This window comes from Lithobates pipiens, unplaced genomic scaffold, assembly GCF_037356315.1.
Source record: "Lithobates pipiens isolate NorthernLeopardFrog02 unplaced genomic scaffold, aLitPip1_a1.2 Scaffold_23, whole genome shotgun sequence".
Taxonomy (NCBI): Eukaryota; Metazoa; Chordata; class Amphibia; order Anura; family Ranidae; genus Lithobates; species Lithobates pipiens.
The window spans coordinates 288,080,879-288,108,753 of record NW_027507785.1 but is presented as its reverse complement, the minus strand read 5'-3'; the positions used below and the strand labels follow the sequence as shown (position 1 = coordinate 288,108,753).

At 41.8% G+C, this 27,875-nt stretch overlaps 1 protein-coding gene across 1 annotated transcript in view; it reads right to left on the bottom strand.

Annotated features, from left to right (window-relative positions):
- The window catches only part of TRABD2B (TraB domain containing 2B), a 407,815-nt gene that overhangs the window by 89,993 nt on the left and 289,947 nt on the right, over positions 1 to 27,875 (bottom strand). Inside the window, exon 5 of the mRNA XM_077450287.1 lies at positions 11,835 to 11,925. Within this exon, the coding sequence (XP_077306413.1) occupies positions 11,835 to 11,925 (91 nt within the window). The remainder of the gene's footprint in view (positions 1 to 11,834; positions 11,926 to 27,875) is intronic.

The following is a 27,875-nucleotide window of genomic DNA, read 5'->3' as shown; positions in this document are numbered from 1 at the left end:
GTTGCAGCAGCTGTCCGGGTGACTGGATCTTGGAGGTGAAGATGCAGGATGTGGAGGTCCTGGGCTGCTGTGGTTACACGTGGTCTGCGGTTGTGAGGCCGGTTGGATGTACTACCAAATTCTCTGAAACACCTTTGGAGATGGCTTATGGTAGAGAAATTAACATTCAAGGGCAACAGCTCTGGTGGACATTACTCCAGTCAGCATGCCAATTGCACGCTCCCTCAAAACTTGCGACAGCTGTGGCATTGTGCTGTATGATAAAACTGCACATTTTAGAGTGGCCTTTTATTGTGGCCAGCCTAAGGCACACCTGTGCAATAATCATGCTGTCTAATAAGCATCTGGATAAGCTACACCTGTGATATGGATGGATTATCTTGGCAAAGGAGAAGTGCTCACTAACACAGATTTGTGAACAATATTTGAGAGAAATAGGCCTTTTGTGTACATAGAAAAAGTCGTAGATCTTTGAGTTCAGCTCATGATAAATAGGGGCAAACACAAAAGTATTGCATTTATAATTTTGCTCAGTGTGTATATGTATATATATATATATATATATATATATATATATATATATATATATATATATATATATATATATATATATATATATATATATATATATATATATATATATATATATATATATATATATATATAAAATATGTTTTTTCCTTTCGTCTACGGAACACTTAAAAAGAGACTTGTCAGCGATTTGCGCGGCAAGCCCGTCTCATATGCACCCCACCATGTGTGTTACTTCCTCTGCCAGTTTTAAGACACTAATGATCTGTTAGATGTGAAGTTTGTGTGCTGGAACAATATTGGAATCTTTTTTCGGCGTGTTCTTCCAGCCCCAGTAAAATAAACTAATAAACAGGAATCTTACTACTGCAATAAAAACCCCAAAACGGTTTGGCTTTTGTCAGCTTCATTTGGCAAGAGGAAGCATTCCACGGCAAATCTCAGACCCTTTGCTATCTGCTGGTTTTCAAAAGCTTTCTTCGCTGGCGGATTCCAATGACTTGAGTGCATCATGTACCCCAGCTGCTGTTAATTTAGCTGAGGGCTGCCCAGCTGAAAAACATCAGTTCCGGAAGCACCTGTGACCAATGTGTTGGGCTTGTCCAAGAATTCGTCCGTTAGCAATAATAACGAATATGAGTGCACAGATAGACATGTGTGTCAGGAACATTGATTAGGGATAAAGGTGCTTGAAATCATGACATTAGTATATTTATTTAGTCGGGTGAAGAAATACTAGAATGAAATGAGCAATTTTGGCATTGACAATCTGGGGCTCTCTCACACTCGCGGTGGAATGTGGTACCCTCTGAAGAACTATCTGAGTTCAGAATCCTTTTCAGAGGGCATTTGACAGGAAGTGAGGTGGTTATTGTCTCCTCCCCACATGATTTAACCCTATAACGCTGCACTACTGCACTGCACACGACTGCCTGTCTGTAGGTGACCAAAGTCCCTGGTGCCCAAGCTACTGCACAGGGGCTACATGTGGCCCTTATTTTGCATCCCAGTGCAGACAGTAGTCTGCATTTTGCATACCTTGGTGCTTACTCCTTCTAGTAGTTAAATGTTTTGGTTTATTTCACACTATTTTGTATTTTCTGGTTCACTGTTTTCTCTTTAATAAAGAACCAAAGGTTGATTTGCTAAAGGCTGTTTACTTTGCAAGGGAATTTTCCCCTTAGCTAAGTAAATGAGGTGAAACTCTGCTGACTTCTATTATCCATTCAGCAAGAAAAATACATTTTTTTTCTAATTTCCCTTGCATGTGATTGGGTATTCTTTGCAAAGTGAAGTTTCTCCACAGTCACTAAGTTAAAAAGTTAAAGCGGCTCTCCGAGCTCCCCCTCCCCCGCCCCATTTTTTTGAAACCCCTGCTTACCTTGTGGTGGGTACCAAATGTTACAAATACTCACCGGCCAGCTATCTGGCAGTGTCTTGCAGAAACCTGTCAGAATTCTGCCCCCGCTCAAGTCCCGCGCCGCCATCTTGCTGTGTGACGTCATCCTGATACCCGCTGGCTCGTTAAGGTTTAGTCGACAGGCCTCGAGATGATGCACTGCTAAGCTCGCCAGCCTCCTCCTTTTCTCTATGAAGCACTATGCTTCCTGAGATATGTGACCTGCATATCCTGGGAGCCATAGCAGGCATACTGCCCATCATTCACCTAGGCAAATGATGGGCATTAGGAGGCAGGACAAAACCTTTTGTAAAAAAAAAGTTAACAAACAAATAGAAAAAAGTGCGCTTTACATGGGGAGGAGGTGAGGAGGAGTAGAGAGGAGGGAACTTCACAATAAGTGTGAAGTTCTGCTTTAAAGACCACATTGCACGGGTCAACTGCTTGTTTTTGTCTAGGGGATTGCAGAAAGCTTATACTCACCTCATCCTCCAGGGAGCCTCTGCTCTCATGCACTGGATGGAGTCTAAGCTCAGGTAAGTATTTGGGGGCCTTGGGGGGCATAGAATGGAGAAGTCATGTAAATGAAACAGCCTCTTCTGAAATACACTAGATAGTGTAGTGCAGGGGGGACCCAATGACTAGGGCGGATTATTTTTATTTTTTATTTTTCATTTTGGAAAAAGTAGTGAAAATTTAAAACTTTTGTGCACTCATAAATCTATCCAAAAAAGACAAAAAAAAAATGTAGGTTTTCAATTGAAATGGAGTGGTGACCCTCCAGGGGATGTGGAGAAAGGTGAACATTGCAACGAAAGCTTTTGTTTATTATTTTTTTACATGCCTACATTTTTTTTAAATATTATAAAAACTGGAGGTCTGCTTTAAATGTTGTTAGTAGATTAAGTGTTAAGATTACATTTTCTGATTCAGGTGCTTGGGTTGGGGATAGGTTAAGATATAAATATTAGGGTAGATTAGGTGGCAAATATGGCAGTACGCTTGTGGAGGGGGAGTGGGTGGGACTTTAAGGGGGAAGAGAAGGAGAGAATTTAATCCTCTTTTATATATATATATATATATATATATATATATATATATATATATATATATATATATATGTATATTTTTTTATTATATTAGTATATATTTTTTTTCTGCTGTTTAATTATAAATATATATATTTGATGAAAATACAATCAATTTGTGTTAAGATATACTCTGTGATACACATGCAATTAAAATATGTTTGTTTATATGTAAAAAAAGATGTTGAAAAAATAGAATATAGAATTTATAAAAAAAAGATTAGGTGGCAAATATAAGTTAGGTACACAGTTAGGTTTCAGCATGGATTTTAGGAGGTAGGTTGTGTTTTAATGTTGGGGGAAGGGAAAGTTACTGGTATAAGGGCCATGTATGATTAGCTGGAAATTGAGGCTTGATATGGGCACCTAATATAAAGCACATCAAATATATATATTTTGTATATATATATATATATATATATATATATATATATATATATATATATATATATATATATTTATTATTATATAAGAGTTTTTATTCAGAGAAAGGTAAAGATGATCTGCATCTGTTTTCTTTTTCCTTTTTTAAATTTTTTATTTTGTATTTTCTAACAATAAATCTTATTAAAAGTTATACCACTGGAACTGTTGTATTGCAGATAATTCCGCTGTAATGAGCCCCTAAAGTCACCTTGCATGACACTGACTATGATGATTTCCTGTCCTCTGCCTGAATGGGAAACCTCAGTCCCCTCCTTAATGCCCCTATTGTTGTTTTTATAGATGGAGGTCCCTATTTAGCCTCATAAAACTTATTTTATAGGGGTGAAAGAAAGTGTATCATAATCTTTAGGAGTCCCAGCAGGCCTGTGAAATGTTACCGCAAAGTATTTAAACCTTAAACATAAAAATCTGATTCTCAAGAACACAAAAGGAAATCTCTGTGTAGCCCGTAATATCTGTTGGAGCTCTCCATGCAGCGGGTCGTACAAAGGGGTAAACACCTTATTAGTGTAAAACTCGCCATGTAATCCCTGCTACAGGACCTGGCTATATGAACAGACTGGTATTCCAACACAATAGAATAAATGTAAAGTAAAATATGAACAGAGGTATAGTTGAACTTTTCTAAGCCTCTCTAAACCTTTGCTATACAGTACAGGCAAGTGTGAAAAAAATGCTATGAATTAAGAATGCTTTCAGAAATAGAAGTGTTAATAATTTATTTTTATTAATTAACAAAACGGAAATCAAATAAACAGAAGAGAAATCCAAGTCAAATCAATAATCGGTGTGTCCACCCTTTGCCTTCAAACCAGCATCAATTCTTCTAGGTACACTTGTACACAGTTTTGGCATGAACTCAGCAGGTAGGTTGTTCCAAACATCTTGGAGAACTAACCACGGCTCTTCTCTGGATGTAGGCTGCCTCAAATACTTCTGTCTCTTCATGTAATCTTAGACAGATTCGATGATGTTGATATCAGGGCCCTGTGGGGGCCAAACCATCACTTCCAGGACACCTTGTTCTTCTTTACAATGAGGATAGTTCTTAAAGCTAAACTCTGGGTAATTATTTTTCTCCTGTGCGCACTGCATGGGTTAACTGATTATTTTATTCTAGGGGAGAGGACACTGGAGATATACTTACCTAAACCTATCATCCTCCCGGAAAAAGACCAGTCCAGCACCCCCACTCTCCAACGGTCTTGAAAATTGACTGCTCCTGACATCAGTAGGCCCAGAGCATGCTCCACATATAGGAACAGTCCACCACAGGACTGTAAGGTTTTCCGGAGGCTCGCTCCTTGAAAAAAATAGCAGTTGACTAATGCAGTGTTTAGTGTCATTGTCCTGCTGCAGAATAATTTTGTGGCCAATCACATGCCTCTCTGATGGTATGGCATGATGGATACGTATCTGCCTGTATTTCTCAGCATTGAGGACACTATTGACCCTGACCAAATCTCCAAATCCATTTGCAGAAATGCAGCCCCAAACTTGCAAGGAACCCTAACCATGCTTCACTGTTGCTTGCAGACACTCATTATTGTACCGCTCTCCAGCCCTTCATCCAAAAACTGCCTCCAGCTACAGCCAAATATTTCACATTTTGACTCATCGGTCCAAAGAACCTGCAGCCCTTTTTCTGCACCCCAGTTCCTATGTTTTCCTGCATAGGAAGTGTAGACAAGGTCAAGCAACTCAACTATGCTGTTTTGAAGGCAAAGGGTAGTCACACTAAATATTGATTTAATATTGATTTGATTTGGATTTCTCTTTTGTTCTTTTACTTTCCATTTGTTAATTGATAAAAATATACCATTAACAATTGTATTTCAGAAGGCATTCTTAATTTACAGCATTTTTTCACGCCTGCCTAAAACTTTTGCATAGTACTGTATATATATATATATATATATATATATATATATATATATATATATATATATATATATATATATATATATATATATTATATAACACATCTATTATGTGGCCAAAACCATGTAGTCAACCTCCAAATTGCTGAGTTCAGGTGTTTCCAGTGGTGGGTAATGTTAATGCAGTGGCATACAAAGACATGTACCATAATCTTGTGTTAACAGTTTGAGGAAGGTCATTCTCTATTCCAGCATGACTATATCCCAGTGTACAAAGCTAGCTCCATAAAGATATGGTTTGATGAGTTTGGTCTCATCTCATCAAGTTTGGTTTCATGGTTTGTGGAGTTTGGGGGGGGGGGGGTGGGTGGGGCTGCACAGAGCCCTGACCTCAGTTCTACTAACCACCTTTGGGATAAACCAGAATGCTGACTGTGAGCCAGGTCTTCTCATCAAACATCAGAACCACAACTTATAGGTCTCTTAGGCACAAATTACCATGAGAACACCCCAAACAGTTGAAGAAAGCCTTTTCAGAAGAGTGTGGGTTGTTATAACTGCAACTGGGAAGCCAATTTCATATTAAAGCCCATGGGTTTGAAATGGTATATCCAATGAGCTTGAACATATTGCGTAAAAAAATAAGCAAAGAACCAATTTTGTATTATTTCTTATACAGTATATCATGGCAAGTCAAACTCACACCTAAGTTTGATGAGTTTGGTGTTGAGGACATTGAGTGGCCTGCACAGAGCTCTGACCTCAACCCTATAGAACACTTTTGGGATGAGATTTTGAGCCAGGTCTTCTAATCAAACATCAGTACCTGACCTCTAGAATGGACACAAATTCCCACAGACATCCTTTGAATTCTTGTTGAAAGCCTTCCCAGAAGAGTGGAAGCTGTACTAGCTGTAGGGGTAATTGAATGATCAACAAGCTCATATAGGTGTGACAGTTAGGTGTCCAAATGCTTTTCGGCCACATAGTGTATGTTTAAACCACCTTCCATGATGCTTACTTTTTTATTACTTAGGCATCCCCCATTAAATTAAAAGAATCCCACACTGAGTGAATATTTGATCCCTACCACTTCTACAATTGCAGGGAATTAATAAAGCACATTTATTGATCATTTGCTCTTTTGACTTAATTTTAAAACTTCTTCTGTAAGTGTAAAAATGCATAATTTATAATATTTTTTTCAAGCGGTTCTAATCTTTGCTATATGTTTCTTGACAATATTTCATACTCATGTTTTAAGCCACTAGAGGGCACCCCCAACTCTAGTACCTTTGCTTTGACTTAAAGGGGGATTTCCAAGGCAATCAGATACGTCAATTGTTTAATATGAACTTAATAAATGTAAGTTGGAATTTAATTTGTTGTTGGCAATTTATCATTAACTATTCATTTATTTTTTATATACAAGTCCCTTTGGATGAAGTCACGGTGCACGTTATTGACTCTTTGGGCCAACCAATATCTTTGCCAATCCTTCAACACAAAATTTCCCACGCATTATTCCTCTATGTTTGGAAAGTCTCAAAATTATCCTCTAATTTGATCTACATGCGGTTTTCTGTGTAAGCTTTAAAACCTTTATTTTTTTAATAGAATGCTGTTGTGGTCACAGTAACTATAATTATGGTCAGACCGTTTCATGTTGAGCCTCTGATGTCTTTCGTATTTCTTTTAGGAACATTGTACTTGGGATCTAGACAGAACCAAAGAGGCTTGTAATGCCCCGTACACACGAGAGGGATTAAGTCTGACAGACCTCCAAAGGAGTTCCGCCGGAGTTCCGCCGGAGTTCCGACGGAGTTCTGGCGGACTTTTCGACCGAACGGACTTGACCACACACCATCACACCAAACTCCGACGGAGTCGAACGTGATGACGTACGACTGGATTCGACGTAGGAAGTTCCTAGACAGTAGCCAATAGCTGCCCTAGCGTCGGTTTTAGTCCGTCGGAGTAGCACACACACGAGCGGATTTTTCAAAGGGGACCGGGTCCGGCGGAGTTCCGTCGGGAAAATTTAAAGCATGCTTCATTTCTAAAGTCCGTCAGACTTTAGCTTTGCTAAAGTCCGTTGCAGCCCACACACGATCGGATAGTCCGCCGGACTCAGTCCGTCGGAGTTTGGATGTCGAAAAGTCCGCTCGTGTGTACGGGGCATAAGAAGCCGCTGTAGACACAATGGGGTTGATTTACTAAAACTGGATAGTGCAAAATCTGGTGAAGCTGTGCTTGGTAACTTATAACTTCAGCTTATTCAATTAAGCTTTGACAATAAAACCCAAAATCTGATTGACTGGCATTCTCCAGTTTTAGTAAATCAACCCCAAATGGTTTAAAGTAAACTTGTCACAGACTTGGCCAATCCGTAGTGGGCATATAAAAAAACACCTAATTAGAGGTTAGGTTTGAGGTAAACTGCACATCAAAAGCATCAGTAGATTCAGAGATCTGGGCAGGTCAATTTATATAAACTTTTCCTTTATAATATTGATCTTGCCCTTCCTCCAAGCCTTCCTGCTGCTTAGTGAGTCTGATCATCACTACGGAAAGCAATTGGCTGGCCTGGGGGGTCTCCCCTCCAGTCAACAAGAAGGGAGGCCAGGCTCAACTTTTACAGGAAAAATCAGAATTTGCCTATAACTTCATCTTTCACAACCTATGAACTATGGGTTGCTTTGACATGCAGTTACCAATGAAGACAATCTCTACTTACGCATATTTAATCATATTCTAAGGGTATAGGCGTGGTAAAATGAAGTTTACCATGCTTATGTTTTTACTTCTCTGGTTCCTCTTTTCTCTCATCAACATGCCCACCAAATTTTTTAATAAAAACCTTCAGTTTTTCATTACATACTTAATGTAAGACCATTAGTCTAACCCAGCCATACTCCACCAGGATTATGTGGAAACCTAGGGTTTCTGCAGAGGTTGCTAGGGGTTTCTTGAGCTGTGACTAATTGACCTCCCATCTGATGGTGCCTGCATAGTCCCAGGGCCAACACCACTTGGTGGAATCATTGGCATGATACCAATTATGTGCTGTAAACAAGGCTTATCGCCAAAACTAGTATGCTGCTGGCTGGCTGTACTCTCTGTGAAGGCCTGAAAATAAATAAGTTTGATGTTATGGAGTTGCCGGCTGCTTCCTTTACTCAATGACCATTTGTCTATTGGTGCGCATAACCCTGTACCACCACTATAACACAAATGTACAGAAATATAAAGTGCTTGTGCATATAGGACAGTGTTAAATACACTGGTATAGCGTAAAAAAACATTGAAACAATAAAGTCCAAATAGGGAATCTGTGGGTATTGTGCAAACACGTAAAACACCTTCAGTGTCCCTCCACCGTCACACCTATGCACTCCCCTCGATTTAAGATCAAAATCTTGTCACCATGCGCCTTCCCCTTTAAGGGGTATATGGATCCTTTGGTGGATGATTGTAATCTTCTTGGGTTCAAATAAATTTGGGACTGACATGCGGGAATGAAATTGTGCGTGCTTAGCTGAACTCGCACAATTTCATTCCCACAGTCAGTGTGAACCAAGGCTTAGTCACCTGATTCTCCCAGTGACACACTTCCTGTTCTAGAATGACAACATTCACTCACTCTTCTGTATCAGAACACTAGAAACAAGACAGGACTACGGAACCCCACCCCTCTCCTATTATAACATCTAGGGGCATGGCTCCATAGTCCTCTGCAGGCTGTAAATGATACCAGTCCTCACAGGCAGAGAACAAAGGAAGCTGCCAGCTCACAAGATTTCTGGCAGGATCAACCAGTCTTTTTTGAACTTATCAAACAGATATAACAAAATGCTTTAACCCTTCTCCAACTGTGAAGGGTAGAAGATGAATGTCAGCAGTCATGAGAAGCAATCCAGCTGTCCAATAACGCACCCCCTTCTCCAGTGCCCCCCCCCCATGTATCCCAGGCTCCATGCACCGGAAGACCCAGGACTGGCATGGCAGGTGTTGCCGGGTAGTGGGGGAGGGATATCAGCTAACCTCTTCCGGGTCCTGATGTCACTTTTTCCAGCCAATAGAACGTGCTAATGGAGCGTAATCTGTACTCTGGAGGGCAGCTGAGACATCAGGGGTCTTTTAGACCCCTAATATCTCGTTAAAAAGAACCTGTCACCAAAAATAAAATCATTACATATTCTTACTGTATTAAACTATGGTAATTGTACTGTCTGCCCTCATGTTGTAAAGTGCTTCGTAAACTGTCAGCGCTATATAAAGCCTGTATAATAATATTTACATAGAATTTTTTTTTAAAAAGCACTTATGAATGAACACACCTATGAATGCAGAGGCGCCTACGTACAAAATCGCCAGTTGCAAACGGATGACCTGTAGAGGCTTTTAAAAGTATGAAAAATATAGGGTACCATTGTATAGGGTACCATTGTTTGTAGCAGTTTCACAAGTGCACACAATTTTAGGTCTTGACATTTTGGGCATCAATTTACTTAGCGCAACTTCATCTTTCATATCTTACCAAAAAATTGGATAATATATTGTGTTTTTGTGGCCTAAAATTAACTGTGTTTAAGCGTGTTTCTTACTGAAATTTTGAGTTTCATATACCGTTGCGCTGATATTGTGTGACATAAAAAATTGGAGCGACCGCTATATTATTCTCCAGAGTGTCTGCTTTCAGAAATGGTTTTAATGTAATCTTTAGGCCTAAAAGTATTTTTTTAAACATGGGTGCCGAAAAACGCAAAAATGGCTCCGCTAGCGAATGGGTTAAGGGTATTTTTAAAGTGGTTCTAAAGCTAATTATTTTTTTTTTACCTGAGATGTTTTGGCCCCCCCACAAAGATTTAAAATTCAGCAGCTACAAATACTGTAGCAGCTGACTTAATATAAGGACATTATTATTATTATTCAGGATTTATATAGCAATTTACGCAGCGCTTTACAAAATACAAGGAGACAATACAGTTACAATACAATAAAATACAAGAGGATTAAGAGGGCCCTGCTCAGAAGAGCTTACAATCTAATAGGACATAGGGTTCCTGCAATGTCGGTACCTCAGCCAATTTTCGCATCGTCTGTCGGGTGCTGCCGCCGCCATTGTGTGTAAGGGAACCTGGCTGTGAAGCCTTGCGAGTCACGAAGCCCACTGCACTTTCTAATTGCCCCAGGGGCGGAGGAAGAAGGAGGAGGCCGAACTTCCGAAGGGACGGTGCCACGTCACCATCCTTGGAAGTGGGGAAGGGGTACCTGTCGAAAACCAGTACCCATTCCTCCTTCCTCTGACAAGTGCAAATGTGGCACCGGAGAGGGGGAGGAGACAGATAAGCGCAGTTCCACTTTTGAGTGGAACTCCACTTTAATGTATTCCGTGTATTATAAGGTAAAAAATGTTTTACCACTTACTGTGTGTGCCCCCCCCCCCCATAAGTGTGCCACCATAGCAGGAGCAGAGAGCATCGGTGGGGCTGCTCTGTGCAACAAACCATTGCACAGAGCAGGGAAGTATAAAATATTTAATATTTAAATTAAAAAAAAGCCATTAGAACCACTTTAGCACACCATAGGAGTAAAAAAAAAAAGCTTTATGCCGCGTACACATGACCAGACTTTCCGGCAGACTAGGACCGACGGTCTTCTCAACAGACTTTCAGCGGAGTTCCGACGGACCTTCTGAACGAACAGACTTGCCCACACATGACCGGACTAAGTCCGTTCGAAAGTCCATTAGTTTTGAACGTGATGACGTAAGATGGGACTAGAAAAGGAAGTTCAATAGCCAGTAGCCAATAGCTGCCCTTGCGTCGTAATTGGTCCGTCGGACCAGCATACAGATGAACTGTTTTCCCGACAGGAACTGAGTCCGTCGCACAGATTTGAAACATGTTCTATTTCTAGGTCCGTCTGATTTTTAAGGTGAAAAACGATCGGATTAGCCCACACATGATCGGATTGTCCAACAGACTGATTCGGTTGGACCTAGTCTCCAGAAAAGTCCGGTTGTGTGTACACGGCATTATTGTTAGCGTTCCCATAGATAGTGGTGTGAGGAAGTTTTAGGGCTTCTTATGATGTTTCTATTACTATCTGTTCCTTCCTGTCCTGGTAACACCTACTCTTCCCATTTGCTATATGGGTGTCACAGGGACAGGAAGTGAGGGAAATCTCCCCCAATGGAGTCCCAGTCAAATTAAAAAGATGACAAAACTCCTGCCTACGCTATTTAAAACTAAAAAGGGATTTCGGCTTTTGAAATGTCCAATATGGAGCAAAGTTGGCCCCTCTTAAATCCGTCGAACAAACCTACAGTGAAAAAGTTTGGTAACCTCTTATTCTAAAAATGCTTGTTGCCTGGCTGCTAATCTCGTGGTTTCAATAGACCTGCATTACAAGGTATTCAGATCAGGAGCACATTTGACAGGGACCTGCCACTTCATACACTAAACAAATATGAAATCTTCTTACGTTTCGAATGGTTGGCCTGGCGGGGTGTGTTCAACCTCATATCCACTTTGTTTCAGAACATCGATGACGGTATTATTCCCCAGGAAGTGACCTGTAACACAAGAACAGCAGATAACATCAGCATGGACACTCTTTACGTTCAATGTGAATTACTTCAAAATAGCTGAGCAGCAAATCAACAAAACTTCCTGCACAGAAAGCCCGCCCCTTGCGACATTACTGCATGCCATTTATCAAATATAAAGCACATAACAGGAAATCTGTAGAATAGATGAACTTTTTTTCATAATTACATATCGCCTTTCCACGGCCTGTCAAACATCTCTGAAGAGTAATCCACACGGGGACACACAATGAAATTGGAAGTAAAGTAACCAGTTCAGCCCCGGAAGGTTTGGCTGCTGAATGACCAGGCCATTTTTTTGTGATTCAGCACTGCGTCGCTTTAACTTTCAAGTGCGCGGTCGTGTGGCACTGCACCCAATCAAAATTGACGTTCTTTTTTTCACACAAATAGAGCTTTCTTTTGGTGGTATTTGAACATCTATGCATTTTTTCACTATAAACAAAAAAAGAGCGACAATTTTGAACACATTTTGTACTTTTGGCTGTAATAAATATACCCATTTTTTTTTTAAAGCAAATTTTTTCCTCAGTTTAGGCCAATATGTATTCTCCTACATATTTTTGGTAATAAAAATCTCAATAAGCGTATATTGATTGGTTTGCGCAAAAGTTATAGCGTCTACAAAATAGGAGATTTATAGATTTATAGCATTTTTATTATTGATTTTTTTTTTTACTCGTAATGGCGGACACATCGGACACTTTTGACACATTTATGGACACATAGGCTAAAATGGAGGTGCTTTTGCAGGCTGAAAAAAAATGCCAAATTCCTGTAAAAACTGTGTTTTGAAGCCCTGTGTGTGAGACCTTAGTGCAAATAAAAAGAATATAAACCATACTCAACTAATATGGTTCCAATCACCTCCTACAGTCTACAAACATACAACTAACAATTACAGCATGCGATAGAAAACAAAACAAAAAAAAAAACATGTGGTAAGCTCTTAAGTCCAATTCACAACAGAACAGACAGTAAAACTCCATGCAATATTTATCACCAGAGTTTTGCTGGCGGTATCACATTCGGCGGTATTTTGTCAGAAACAGAGTGGGCTGGTTGCTAAAGGGGCAGGACCCCCCCACCCCACCAAAGCACCCCTCCATGTTGAGGGCATGTGGCCTGGTATGGTTCAGGAAGGGGAGTGGCACGCACTTACCCCCTCCCTTTCCTGACCTGCCAGGCTGCATATTGGATAAGGGTCTGGTATGCATTTTGGGGGATCCCACTCTGTTTTTTTTTTCATTTTGGTTAATTACCAGCATGTTTCCTTTACATTCAGCTGTCAGCAGGGAACCCGTTGACAGCTGATGAGTCATCCATTGTTAAGGATATGGAGGCCGGCTTCCTGGCCCGATCCTTAACAACCAGTTCAATGCGATAAATTATCGCATGAAAATATGCAGTAATTACCGGATTATGGAGTTTTTTCTTAGTAGGGATTTGCTGAAAAATTCTTAGTGAATTGAACATTTGAAAAATTGTTTCCGCATGCGCTGTTTTCCCACATTTTTTTCAGCATTATTTAACTCGTAGCCCTTGTACACACGGTCGGACATTCCGACAACAAAATCCGCCGGATTTTATCCGAAACTGGTGCTTTGCATACACACGGTCGGACAATGTTGTCGGAAAATCCAATTATTCGTAACGTGATGAAGTTATTTAGTTATGACGGGACTACATTCAGGCTAGTAGCCAATAGCTTTAGTCTAGGAATTTGATCTGAGCATGCGTGGCACTTTGTCCAATCGAAATTCTCTACAAACGATCGGACAAAGTCCGATCGGATCATGTTGTCGGAAAATTTTATATCCAGCTCTCAAACTTTGTTGGTCAGACATTCCGACAGAAAAAGTCAGATGAAGCCCACACACGGTCGGATTATCCGACAACACGGTCCGATCGGACATTTTCCGACCGTGTGTACAAGGGCTTAGTGAATTGACCCCATAGTGGTAAATGAATAGGCACCCTGAGCTTTTTCTGGGAGACGGGGCTGATGTGAATGGTGCTATGCACTCTGTAAAGGCCCTGTGAGATATGTCTGGACCATCAAGATATGAGAAATAAATAGAATAACAGTACGTTGCAATCCAAAGTGCCAAGCAGTTCAGCCTTTATTGCTCTTCGTACAATAAAACATAAAAGCTACAAACCTATTACCCTAATTTATTGTGACAGATGGTGAAAACTCCGGCAGAGGGGAGGTCAGAGAGTCTCTTGCCATGGGAATGGATTTCAAATGAGGAAAGAACAGCTGCAATCCTCCATACATACGTGTACAGTACAGCGCGCACACACACACACACACATTGACTGTAGTAGGAATCTTCACCAAGGGGAGGGGGGGGGGTGAAGGGTTGAGCAACCTGTAATCAAGTGCACACATAGCCATTCAATGACAGCTGCTAACCCTTTCAAAACCAGATGTGCATTCACTGTAATTGATCAGCCTGAAGTTCCTATATCAATGCTTACTTCATTGTCTTGTCCCAGATATAATCATAACAATTGTGACTCCTCCCCTGTACAAGCACCATCAGGGAAAGGTATGGCTAGGTCATAGGTTAACTATACGTTTGACAGTAGACCCATAATTAAAAGTTCACAAGAATTAATGTGTCACAAGTCATGGCTAAACATTTGAAGATGAGTACTTTTTCTGTAAAATAAAGTTTCCTAAGATTTGTTTTGAGCTTTCCTCCTGCTAGTTTGAGACCATGTCCCCATGTTCTCGATCTTGGCTTCATATTGAAAATATTACCCTCCTAGACCTTATACAGACCCTTAAGGTATTTAAAGTGGAAGGCAAGTCAAACCCTAAGCTTAAATCTACTCACCCCCCCCCCCCCCATATACCCTATAAAAGGAAATAAGTCTATACTTACCTATTGTGATGTTGCTCTGGTCCGGTCACATAATCTCTCCAGCGGCCAGATCCAGTGAAGAGGAGAGACCATTGACAAAGGCAGCAGAACCCATGGTACTATGGGGCATCCTTGTCAGCTGTCCCTCCTCTACACTGAAACCGTGCGTCAGAGGGGGGGTGGGGTCACCGGGTGACCCCGCCCTCCGTTATATAAGAACTGTCAGAAGAAGAGAAGCTTCACATAGCGGGAGCCTCCCATTGCGCGGAGCGGCCAGAGAACCAAGAAGAGACGCCGCGGAGGAAGATGCCAGACGAGAACACCGGAGCAAGAAGAAGCAGATCGGAGGAAGAAGAAGATGGAGGAAGAAGATGAAGAAACCGAAAGATGAAGAAAGGAAGAAGGAAGAAGACCAGAACAAAGAAGATGAAAGAAGACTTTAAAAAAGGACTTGTCAAAGACCGTCTACTGTCATTTTTAACGCTTTTTTGTCACTTTTTTGGTGAAATGGTAGGGATACTTTTGTACCCCCTTACCATTTCACACAGGGGAAGGCCAGGATCTGGGGGTCCCCTTGTAAAAGGGGGCTTCCAGATTCCGATAAGCCCCCCCCCTGCAGACTCCCACAACCACCGGCCAGGGTTGTGGGGATGAGGCCCTTGTCCTCATCAACATGGGGACAAGGTGCTTTGGGGGGGGGCGCAACCCCAAAGCACCCTCCCAATGTTGAGGGCATGTGGCCTGGTACGGGTCAGGAGGGGGGCGTTCTCTCGCCCCCCCTCTTTTCCTGTGGCCCACCAAGTTGCGCACTCGGATAAGGGTCTGGTGTGGATTTTGAGGGGGACCCCACGCCATTTTTTTTTTTTGCCACAGGGTTTCCCTTAATATCCATACCAGACCTGAAGGGCCTGGTATGGATTTTGAGGGGGACCCCCACGCCATATTTTTTTTTTGGCTCAGGGTTCCCCTTAATATCCATACCAAACCTGAAGGGCCTGGTATGCTCTTGGAGGGGAACCTATGCCGTTTTTTTTTTTTTATTAAAGTCGCCTGGCCTGGGGCGACTTAAAGTCGTGTTGTAAGTCACCGCAAGTCTTGCTGTGATTCACACTCAAGTCGTGTCCAAGTTGTCTCCCAAAGTTGCGTTGGAAGTCGTGTTGCCCCTGTGTGAATGCACTGTTAATGATACGGCACTCGCTACTATGAATTGCACCGGCATATTATGTGTTGCGCTTATGCGTGCGCCGGTTCATACGCTCACTTGAAAACTTACCTGGCGCACAAATGGAGGTATGAACCGGCTCAGCGCATTCATCTTAGTAAATCAGCCCCACTGTCTCATTCAGCCCCATCTAGCTGCAGCAGCTGTCATCCTCTCAAAGAGTTTTACAGGCTGCTGCCAGCAGGGTTGGACCTACCACCCACACCTGAACACTGAAGCCTCATGCACTGGGGGATAAACACCCAATGCGCATGAGGACTAAACAGTAAAGCATTGGGGGTTATTTACGAAAGGAACCTCCACTTTGCACTGCAAGTGCACTTGAAAGTGTACTGAAAGTGCACTTGGAAGTGCAGTCGCTGTAAATCTGAAATGAGGGGAAGCTCTGCTGATTTTATCATCCAATCACGTGCAAGCTAATATGCTGTTTTTTTATTTTACTGCATGCCCCCCTCGGATCTACGGCAACTGCACTTCCAAATGCACTTGTATTGCAAAGTGGATTTGCCTTTAGTAAATAAGCCCCATTGCATAGCACCTAAAGACTATACATTTGTAATACACAATGTTAGTAATACTTCTCAACCATGACTCCATGTGTCTTCTATATATTGACCAAGCCTTGATAACGGTACATTACTTTTCAATTACATAATCTGGAACAGATTGCTACAAAACATTATTTATAATTGTAAAAACCTCCCTTAAGACTACTGACCCACTGAGGAGATGATCAAGAGAGAAATCATAGCAATGTACTTTGATGAAAAGTCTTGGATTACTTTAAAGACAAGGTAATCCATAAATTCTCCATCTGGCAGAATCATTTCCATTGGCTTATCCTCGTATCCTATTATTGGTAAAAAATAAAAACTTATGGCAATATAGGTTTACGCAACTTCAAACCTGGGAGTAAATCACACTAGTCTGATCGGTTTAGTGGAAATTTAAGTGAGCATCTGCTTTTCCCTATGGTGGGCAAAGCAACAGATTCACTTTGATAGAAGCCCCTTCAACTGTTTATACCCCCCCCCCCCCAAACCTTCCTTCCCTTACCTCTGCTGTGTTACCTCTCTTACCTTTGCTCAAGCAGTAGAAGAAAGGCACATTTCTGTGTTTCAGCACATGTTGCAATGCTGCCACTACAGAAAGCAATGAGCCGGACTAGGTAGCCAGCAGAGTTGGTCAAACAGTTTGAGCCTAGGAAAAGTTTGGCCCGAACATCACCTGTTCGCCCGTTTGGCGACCATCTGAATTTGCGGGGTGCTCGTGATAAGTTTGCCCGCCGAGTGCCCCATAATGCACTGCGTGTTGCACAGTGAATTCTAAGCCCTGATTGGGCAAAGTTTTGCCCAATCAGGGCCTAGTGAATAGCTGGTTGTTAAGGAGTGGGCTAGGAAGATGGCTGCTGCGTCCGTAACAATGGATGAGTCGTCAGCTGTCAATTGGCTTCCCTGCTGACAGCTGAATGAAAAAAAAAGCATTTCCGGCAATAGAAAAATGTGAAAAAGTATGGCGTTGGTGTTCCCCCACCAATCCATGCCAGGCCCTTTGGGTCTAGTATAGATTTTAAGGGGAACCCCATGCCAATATTTAAAAAAAAAACAATGTATTCACTGTACAAGATATGGTTATGCAGTTCACCCTTGTGCCTGCATATGTGGACATTATTCTCTGTCTTCTGTAATTATTATTATTATTATTCAGGATTTATATAGCGCCAACAGTTTACAATATGAGGGCAGACAGTACACTTACAATACAAAGCAATACAGGAGGGATCAGAGGGCCCTGCTCGTTAGAGCTTACAATCTAGAAGGGAGGGTAATCAACGTTTATGTTATAATCTATATTCACTTCTGCTTATTGATTTTTCCAATGCTCGATTATATTGTATTTGCTTTGAAAATTAATAAAAATTACAATTATAAAAAAAAAAAAAACCCCCAAAATCCATACCAGACCCTATTTGAGCATGCAGACCCCCCCCCCCCCCGAACCATACCAGGCCACATGTCCTCAACATGGGGGGATGCTTTCGGACGGAGGGGGGGCGCACACCACGTTGCACCTATCCACAAGGGGATTGGTTGCACCATGCTGCACCTACCCTCAAAGGGAGTGGCTGTTATTCAGCTCAACCTGCTATTCACACTATAATGTGATAGAAAGAAGCAGCTTTTTCATTTTTTTAAAAATGTTATACTAAAATCAGTCACCAACCATAATATCCTGCTATTCAAGAAACAAAATGAATTGAGACTTCAGGTGGGCTTTAAGAGACTAAAACTTAGCTCTGAGCCCACCTCACTATAGCCTCCTGTGCCTGAATGTTGGTCCATTAATATGTCGGGGGACCTCACTGATCAACAGTGAAGCATGAGAGGGGTGAGAGGCAGCAAGGGGCGTCAGTATGCCGGGGAGTTGGTTTGAGCTCCATAGAGAGCCCGTGGGTTTTTGGTGCTGCTGAGGCCCTTTAGCTTCAGCTTCTTTGCGTTTGCTTCTTCCCAAAGCTTATAATTGAGCAGCGTCATGAATAAGGGTTTTAGGGTCAATTCCTTATCAACAAATAGCCCAGGCATGAAAAGAGATAGACGTAATGTTCAGTAACCCAGAAGTGTGTGCAGCTAATCCATTTACCCGCAGCCCTTCTCATTATCTGCTCAGTTCATGAGAAATGGAGAAGGGAACGCACGGTGACCTGTTAGTCTTTAGCTGGCACGGGACTGTTAACAGTTTGCCAAGACTTCCTCTGATAACGTGTGTAACACTTTCACAGACCTGTTTCTTTTCAACAGGGGCTCTTTATATGTTCAAAAGGACATCAGATATTTTATCCTTGGCCATGCTGCAGTGCTGGGTAATGTGGAACTTGGCACTAGAGGAGGCCAGCTACAGAGGAGGCCAGCTACAGAGGAGGCCAGCTACATTGGGAAGTGCAACGGGGTCACAGGAGATCAACTGATAAATAAAACTAAAGTCCCTTTTCACAAATTCCTTCACATTTCTTAGAAACAGGAACATACATTTTGGTTTACCAAACTAGTATAATGAGATTAATCTGAGAACCTGGAGAACCTTTGATCGTGCCTCAAGGCCTACTGGGGCACACATACCCCACTGAGGTTGGTAGTTTGATTGAGTAAAGCCCCGTACATACAAAGAATTTTCCGACGGGAAACGTTGGATGTCAGACTGAGGGCGGAAAATCCGACCGTGTGTATGCTCCATTGGACAATTGTTATCGGACTTTGCACAAACAAATGTTGGCTAGCATGTTTCAAATTTTCCCGCCAACAAATGTGTGTTGTCAGATTTTCCGATCATGTGTACACAAGTCCATCGGACAAAAGTCCAAAGTACCAACACGCATGCTCGGAAGCAGAAGCGGTCGACCTTGTAAACTAGCGCTTGTAATGGCGAATTAACATTCATGACGTGGCAAATTATGAAATCTTCAAATGCAGCACATATTCTCTTCTTCTTTAATGGGATAATAATGAAGCTGCTTTGCTGGTGATACTGATGGAGTTATTGCAAAAAAATTTCAAAGGCTTTTTTTTTTTCTAGTGATATCAATAATAATATTATTATGTTTTTTTTTCGTTTTTTTTATTTATTTGTGCAAGTTACCACAACACCATTATGCCGTAGTTTTTAAGATCAAAGATACAACTATGTTGGTGTCCATTGTCAATTTTACATTGTATTTTTTTAAATGTAACTGCCTACTCTCAAACTGTCATAAAACTATTTTTTTATTGTGCATTAAAAAAATATATATATATTAGACATGCTATCTGCCAATAGAACTTAACCAAAAAGTGCATTCTATGCATCCAAATATACCAGAATACCATATACCATAGTAGAAAATATACCAAATCAAATCATTATACAACCAAAAGAATAATGTCAAAGCAATAACTCCAAGGCCAATAAGAATTAACACATTATCTCCTTCCGATTCCGCAATATGTCTGGTTGACTAACAGCCGTTCAGAAACGAAGTGAAAAGCACGAAATGAAAAGCGCGAACTGAAAACCACAAATCGACACTCACCACCAAACTTCTACTAACACGAAATTAGCAGAAGTAGCCCAAAAGGTGGCGATAAAGAGCTGATAAACCACATAGTACTTCTAGTACATCACTACGTTCTGAACTGTTGGCCAACATTTGTGTGACCGTGTGTATGCAAGACAAGTTTGAGCCAACGCCCTTCGGACCAAATTCCACGGTTTTGTTGTCGGAAAGTCCGATCGTGTGTACGAGGCATTCGTCTTTCACACTATAGCATTCTGCTGGACGTGGCCATGTTAGGTCAGCTATGTCATAATCATCCCCGCCCCTTTGTGTATGTCCCACAGCCCATTGGCCCAGGAATGACAACTGACTTCCAGTTTCAGACCCCAACTGGTTGTGGGTCAAACAAAAGCTCCCCCCCCAATCTTTAATGGCCCATGTTTGTGATAGGCTTACTTTATTGGCAGTATTATCAATGCCAAGGCAGAATTTCCAGCAAGACTTCAGCAATGTGTCTACGTTGTAAAAGAAATATAGCATTCACATTGAATCTGCTTTCTAGAATGTACAGGAATTAGAAGTCGTTAACTTCAGGTTGCCAAAATATACCTGATAATAACTCAACGCTATTCCGCTGTGGGTCCGCTCCAAGCCCAACACAGAGCGCAAATCCACGGCATTCTTATATAAATATTAGTGGAAGAGAAACGAAGGAACCCAGTAAATGGTCTAGTGCCTATACATTATTTTTCTATAAGAGCTCTTCTGCAGTTAGAGTGTCCTCGGCTATTAAAACAAGATTTTTTTTCTTTTTTTTCTTCTTTAAAGCGGTTTACATAAGGATTTGGTTCCTTTGCTGACGAAATGGAGCCGAGCTAAATGCAAGCCCTTTATTTTGCCCCAAAAGAACACAACATGAATCCAACATTTACGGTCATTTCTCATTAGATCGAAATCCATCACAGACATGTAAATTGGCTCCCAAAGGAAAATAAAGCGGGACCGGGTAACACAAATATTTTTATTAAAAAAATAAATAACAGATTTTTGTACCGTAATTAGTAAACCAGCCATGTGGTCTAAAGATGGTCACAAATGCCGGACTAAGTGAAGTCGATTGACTGGAAAATCTATTAAAGAGCCGTACCTGGTTCCTGTTAACGTAAAATATGTAAGGGAGACGATTTAAAGCGGTATTAAACCCAAAAGCAAAAAAATAATATAATGCAGTTTACCAATCATTAGACGTGGTGGCTGCATTTGTTTTCTTTTCTTTTTTTAGGCTTTTTTCCCCTTCTGTTTTCATCTGGTGATCTGGAGAGTAACACACCTCCTGTATTAGAGTGCCTCCACTCTGGATGAAGGAGCACAGTGGGCACCTTTGGACAGCAGCATTCTCACTGGGGGGGAGGGGAGTATTAGATGTACTAGCAGATTTAAGTACACTAACAAATTGAAACCAAACTTCAGCTAATACATTATAAGCACATACGGAAAACCATTTTTTTTTCCTTTTGGGACAAAAGTTTTACATACTGTATTTATCGGCATATAACACGTACTTAAAATCAGGGGAAAATCGCAGGTGCGTGTTATACGCTGATCTCGGCAATCTCCGCTGACTGTGAGCGGAGATGAGCGAGCACCACCGACATAAAGAAAGCCGAGTGTATTCGGCTAGACTCGGCTCCTCTCGCAGTCCCGCTTCTGACTGTGAATGGAGATGAGCGAGAGGAGTCGAGTCTAGCCGAATACACTCGGCTTTCTGTATGTCGGTGGAGATTGGCGCCAATTTTAAATAATCAGCAGTTGCAAAGAGACTGGCAAGGCTGCAAAGGCACTGGGCAAGGCTGCAAAGGCACTGGGCAAGGCTGCAGATGGACACTGGGCAAGACTGCAATGATGGACAAGGCTGCAGATGGACACTGGGTAAGGCTGCAATGATGGACACTGGACAAGGCTGCAGATCGACACTGATAAGGCTGCATTGATGGGCATTTAAATGTAAGTTTTTTTCCTTAAACTTCCCTCCTAAAAGCTTTTTTCCTTAAAATTCCCTCCTAAACTAGGGGTGCGTGTTATACGCCGGCGCGTGTTACACGCAGATAAATACAGTAAATAAATAAAAGATGACCATTGTAAGCACCCCTGCAAGTGGTAAATGATTTGTCTCATTGCTGTAACCGATACATTTGCAAGAGAGCTTGTTCTTTTGAAAACAACAGACTTACTGGTTAGATCACCAGGTGAAAACAGAAGAAAGAAAGCCTAAAAAAAGGAAACAAATACAGCCACATGTAAGAATTGGTCATCTGTTATATAATAAATGTCTACTTTTGGATTTAATACCACTAAAGCCCAGTTAAGAACACGTCCACAGTCAAAGTACTTGGTGGTCAAAAATAACCCAGAAATTTACAGTGTTGAGTGTGTGTGGAATGTATTGCAACCCATTGCGACCTTGCGGTACAATGGAAGGTCTTCAAAATGTTGTCTTCCCCCCCTTTAAAAACTAAAATCACTTGATGTTAGTAAATCCAAATTTAACCTGTAAAGGAAAGTTTGGATTTAGGGCTAGTTCACACTAGCAGTAGACCTCTATATAGTGATCCCCAATGGACTGCTTTTCAGAGGGTGTTCAGAAGGCCTGTTTTAACCATAAAAGCCAGCAGCACCACACCGCAATCACGTGCATTACACACGGTCGGGGGGGGGTTGTGGCATGGCCCCATTCACTTGAATGGATTGTGTTCAGAGGCAGTACTGCCCGCCAAACGTAATGGGAGGGATACATTTTGACGTGCCGCCGTGATGCAAAGCATTGTGGCCATGGCATGTGTATACCCCCGTACCACTGCCTTTGCAGCTACAAACGTGGCTCTATCGCATGTTTTTACTGCCCCTAACTACAAGTGTAAACTTATCCTTACATTTACCTAAGGCCAGTCCTCTGCATACTTTCGCCTGGGCAGTATAGGCGGCATCTTTCTGCAAGGTCCCCTTTGGTCCACAGCCAAAGCTGTGTTTACTTTTTGGATAGAAAGGGGAATAAAAATGTCTAAGTATGTTCCATTTACATTTAATGCCAATAGTGAACTTTTTAGAAAACAGAGAAAACTTAACAAGGATCCATCCAGTCTCGTGACATTTCAGAACGGCTCCACACAGTGCTTCTCCAAGGTGTTCTCAGTAAGAGAAGCTAACTTGTCACAATTTGGCACTTAAACATCCACCTTAACCACTTCAATACTGGACACCTTCACTCCCGTCCTGCCCAGGACAATTTTCAGCTTTCAGCTCTGTCACACTTTAAATGACAATTGCGCGGTCATACTACACTGTTTTTTAGACAGATAGAGCTTTCTTTTGGTGGCATTTACTTGCCGATTTTTTCATTTTTGCTAAACACATGAAAAAAGACTTTGGGGGGAAAAAAATTCTTCTTTGTTTCTGTTATAAAATTTTGTAAATAAGTAATTTTTATCCTTCACTGACGGGCACTGATAAGGCTGCACTAATTTGCAGCATCGATGTGCACTGATAGGCGGTACTGATATGCAGAACTGATGGGCACTAATAGGTGGCACTGATGGGCACCGATAGGCAACACTGATGTGCAGACTTTATGGGCACTAATAGGTGGCACTAATATGCAGCACTGATTTGCACTGATAGGTGGCACTGATATGCAGAACGGATGGGCACTAATAGGCAGAATTAATAGGTGGCACTGATGGGCACTGATAGGCAGCACTGATGGGCAACCTTTATGGGCACTGATAGGTGTCACTAATATCCAGAACTGATGAGAACTAATAGGTGGCACTAATATGCAGTACTGATGGGCACTGATAGGTGGCACTGATGTGCACTGATAGGTGGCACTGATGGATATTACTGATGGGCACTGATAGGAAGCATTAAGGAGGCATTGACAGGCATCACTGATGGGCACTAAAAGGCAGCACTGATGGACACTGGTGGCCATTACTAGTGGGCACTGGTGGGCAGGACTGATAGGACTGCACTGATTATCAGTACAGATCCCACCTGTCAGGAGAGCCGTTTATGGGCTCTCCTCTACACATGTGCTGTCAGTGTGAGTAGAGGAATGCTGATAACCATCACTTCCTAGTTACACTGGGATCTGCTTGATATTGGACAAATCTTATCACATGGTAAAGAGCCTATACCATTGTCCCTTTACCATGATCAGAGATGCGGTGTATCCAGGCAACAAACCGCAATACCAATCTCTGTGCTTCATACCCCCCGGGAGCGCTCACGAGTGGCATGTTCTGAAGGACGTCATATGGCATTCAGTCAGAATGGGGAAAGCCATTCCCCGGCCGTCATTTTGCTATAGGCTGGACGGAATGTGGTTCAAGGATAAGTTCATGTTTAGCAACATGTTACATGTCACACCCGTACTCAAAAAGCTGTAAAAGAGACCTAAACAATGAATAAGCCACAAAATGTGCATGCAGTATGTGGTTGTGTATGAACTTTTGCTTATCTGACTTGGCATCCAATTTTAGCCTTTAGCACCACCCTCATTAGCAGAGAGACAAAATTTAGCTCTGGTCTCTGAAGAGAGATCCTCATTCAAATCACTCTTCGGGCGAGCATTTGTCAGGAGGTGAAGAGGTGTTGGACTCCACACTAGCACACTAGCATGTCTCGTAAGTTCAGGGTGTTTGCAGAGCGGCCTCATTCACTTAAATCGCTAGTGTGAATAAACACCTAGTGAGTCAAATGCACGGCTGAGAAAAACATTCACAGGTTTCTCTAAAATTTTGGAAATGGTGAGACAGATTGGTCAGAGGTGCTCATATCGGTGCCACAAATTTTTTTCCAAGGCTTCAATATGCCAGTCCTCTCAGACCATCCTCTAAATGGCTTTTATCCACAATGACGTTGAAGTAGAAGAATTCCGCTGACAGAGGAACCCAGACTAATAATTATGCTCTTATCTACTGTAATATTTCACATTGAAATGCAACAGTCCTTTGATTAAGAAGCCTTAGAAGTCATATAACAAATTAAATCACCCCAATCGGCGGCTAATTTGTTTGCTTTGTCCAAGGAGGACAAAAATAAAAAAGGAAGACTTAAAGAATTTCAAACAAAATAACAATTTCACGTATTTTGGCTGAATTCTCCCTCTCGGACTTGTATAAGCTCTTTGGCATTCACGCAGGAGATTACTCCCGGCCTGTGAAAGTTTTCTTACAGCCAAGTCTGCGCAGGAAACAAAACACTTTTTCATGGAGGGCAATTAGCTCAAAAACATCAAAAAAGAAGAGGGGGTGGGGGGGGAGAGAAAAAAAATCATTAACGTCCCGGTCAGCCTGTGAAATGAAAGGCCTTTGCTTGGAGATGTGTCGACTTTGCTGTTTCCCATTGGAAAAAGCGTATCGATGTGGCGCGATGCACCAGTCACCCTGACAGCCAACAGGCAAGACAGACAAAGGAGCGAGTCAGCTCGAGCAGTCTCAGTAAATTACTGGGTCAGGTTCGGGAGATGGGTCGCCAGTGTCAGGACGGGGTCTCCCCGTTCACCAATTTCGAGTTCAAAGGTGACCTGCACGTTCAGAGGCACCGTGGAAAATGTGAAGGCTGAAAGAGACGGAGGGTGAGTCACAAACAAGCCGTGTTCCCTCTACCGCTCTGGAGAACCAACTAATGCTTTTCACACCCCTCCCTTCTAGGGGTTAGAGGGTTAAAAAGATTAACCTCTACAAAAAAGTTCAAAAAACGAGAACAGTGCTCATTTTGTCCAGCTAATACTTTTATTCTCTCTTTTTTTTTTTTTTTGCAATTATGTTAGTGGAAAAGAAATTAAAGGGCTCATACAAGAGGAATGCACAGTACTTGTACTGAACCTGTTGCCTTACATACACCATCCAAAATCGGAGCTTAAGTTATGGATGAATGTTGCTGAGCTAAAATTAGGCAATGCATCTTTCCTTTCTCTGTGGTATACATCCTATTCGACTAGAAACAAGGCCGCAAGGTGCCCCCTGATTTGCGTTTCCCCCCACCGCAGTTCTTTAAAGGTGCCCCAAGTTAGCTGTCCTCAAGTGTCCTTTGGGCTTCAAGGTGAACTAAAATGACTAAAAACAAGACCGAAGGGTTGCCCCTCATTTGGGTTTTCTCTCACCACAATTCTAATGCTCCTTCAAAGGTTTGCCCAGGTAGTTGCTAACAGACCTTCAGTGTGGTTCAGGTTGCAAGGTGTCCTCAACCCAATCGCTATACTTATCTATGCCATGAACCATTGGTTATGGATTAATGCTGCTGAACTAAAACTATTCAATACGTCCTTCCTTTCTATGCGGAATACATTCTATTTGACCAGAAACAAAACCATAGTTGGCCCCCTGATTTGGGTTTCATGCTCAATATTGTTTCAAAGAAACCCTGTCATGCTAGATATCTACTAGCAATGATCACTAGAAAAGTATACAGTCTATAGGTGTCCTGAATCTACATATACTATAATATTTTCAATTCTTCCTTTCTATGCAGTATACGGTATAGCCTTTTTGACCAAAAAACTACACCTCAGGGCGCCCTTTATATGGGTTTCCCCAACTGTGCCAATGCTTCGTCAAAGGTTCCCCACATTAGGGACTAACAGACCCCCAGTGTGGTTTAAAAAGCAAGGAGTCCTCTCTCCAATCACTATACTTACCATCTATGCCAGGACCTTCAGTTATAGATAGATGCTGCTGTACTAAAATGACTCAGTGCATCTTACCTTTCAATGTGTTAAAGATTCTATTTGACCAGAAACAAGACCATGGGGTGGCCCCCTAATTTGGGTTGCATACTCATTATATTTCAGAGGGAACCCTGGCATGCTACATGACTACTAGCAATGATCACTAGAAAACTATATAGTATATAGGTGCCCTGAATCTGCTTATTCTTCCTGTTTTCTTGCATCTCTAGCAGGTGATGGAAGGAGTGAACAGAATACCTTCAGTGCTCCCTTGATGTATTAAAAGGCAGTGGACAGCAGAGGATGAGGAACCAGCATTGGGCCTCTAATACATATGAGCGGATCCCATCACTATACACATAACAACAAAGATGGTCAGGGATTACGATATAAATCGGTGCACCATATTTAAAATAAAAGTACTTTGCTTGTCACTCATTATACTGAAGCTGTTGAAATAATTTAAGAAAAAAAAAACTTACTGTGAATATGTTTTTGTGGGCTAATCAAAAAAGAAAATAAATTGTTTTTGATAGCTGCTTGCCATGTCCCTAAGCTTTCTTGATCCATCAGGAGCTCGCCTTGTATTCTGGATGACATTTTTAATGATGTAATAGTTGAGTGGCAACAAACACGTGCATAGCTCCCCTCACCTCTAAATCATCAACTCAACCTAAAACTGAAATCTCACTTTTCTGTAGTTGATTTCAAAACAGTCTTTGCCCTTGTACACACGGTCGGAGATTCCGACGGAATGTGTCCTATCGGACTGTTTTGTCGAATAATCCGACTGTGTGTGGTCTCCATTGGACTGTTTCTGTCCGTAAAATTTTCCAACAAAATGCTCCGATCGGACATACTCCGATCATGTGTAGCCTACTCCCACGGACAAAGTGCCACGCATGCTCAGATCAAATTCCTAGACCAAAGCTACTGGCTACTAGCCTGAATGTAGTCCCGTTGTAACGAAATAACGTCATCACATTATGTACAATCGGATTTTCCAACAACTTTGTCCGACCGTGTGTATGCAACAGTTTCAGACAAAATCCGTCGGACAAAATCCAA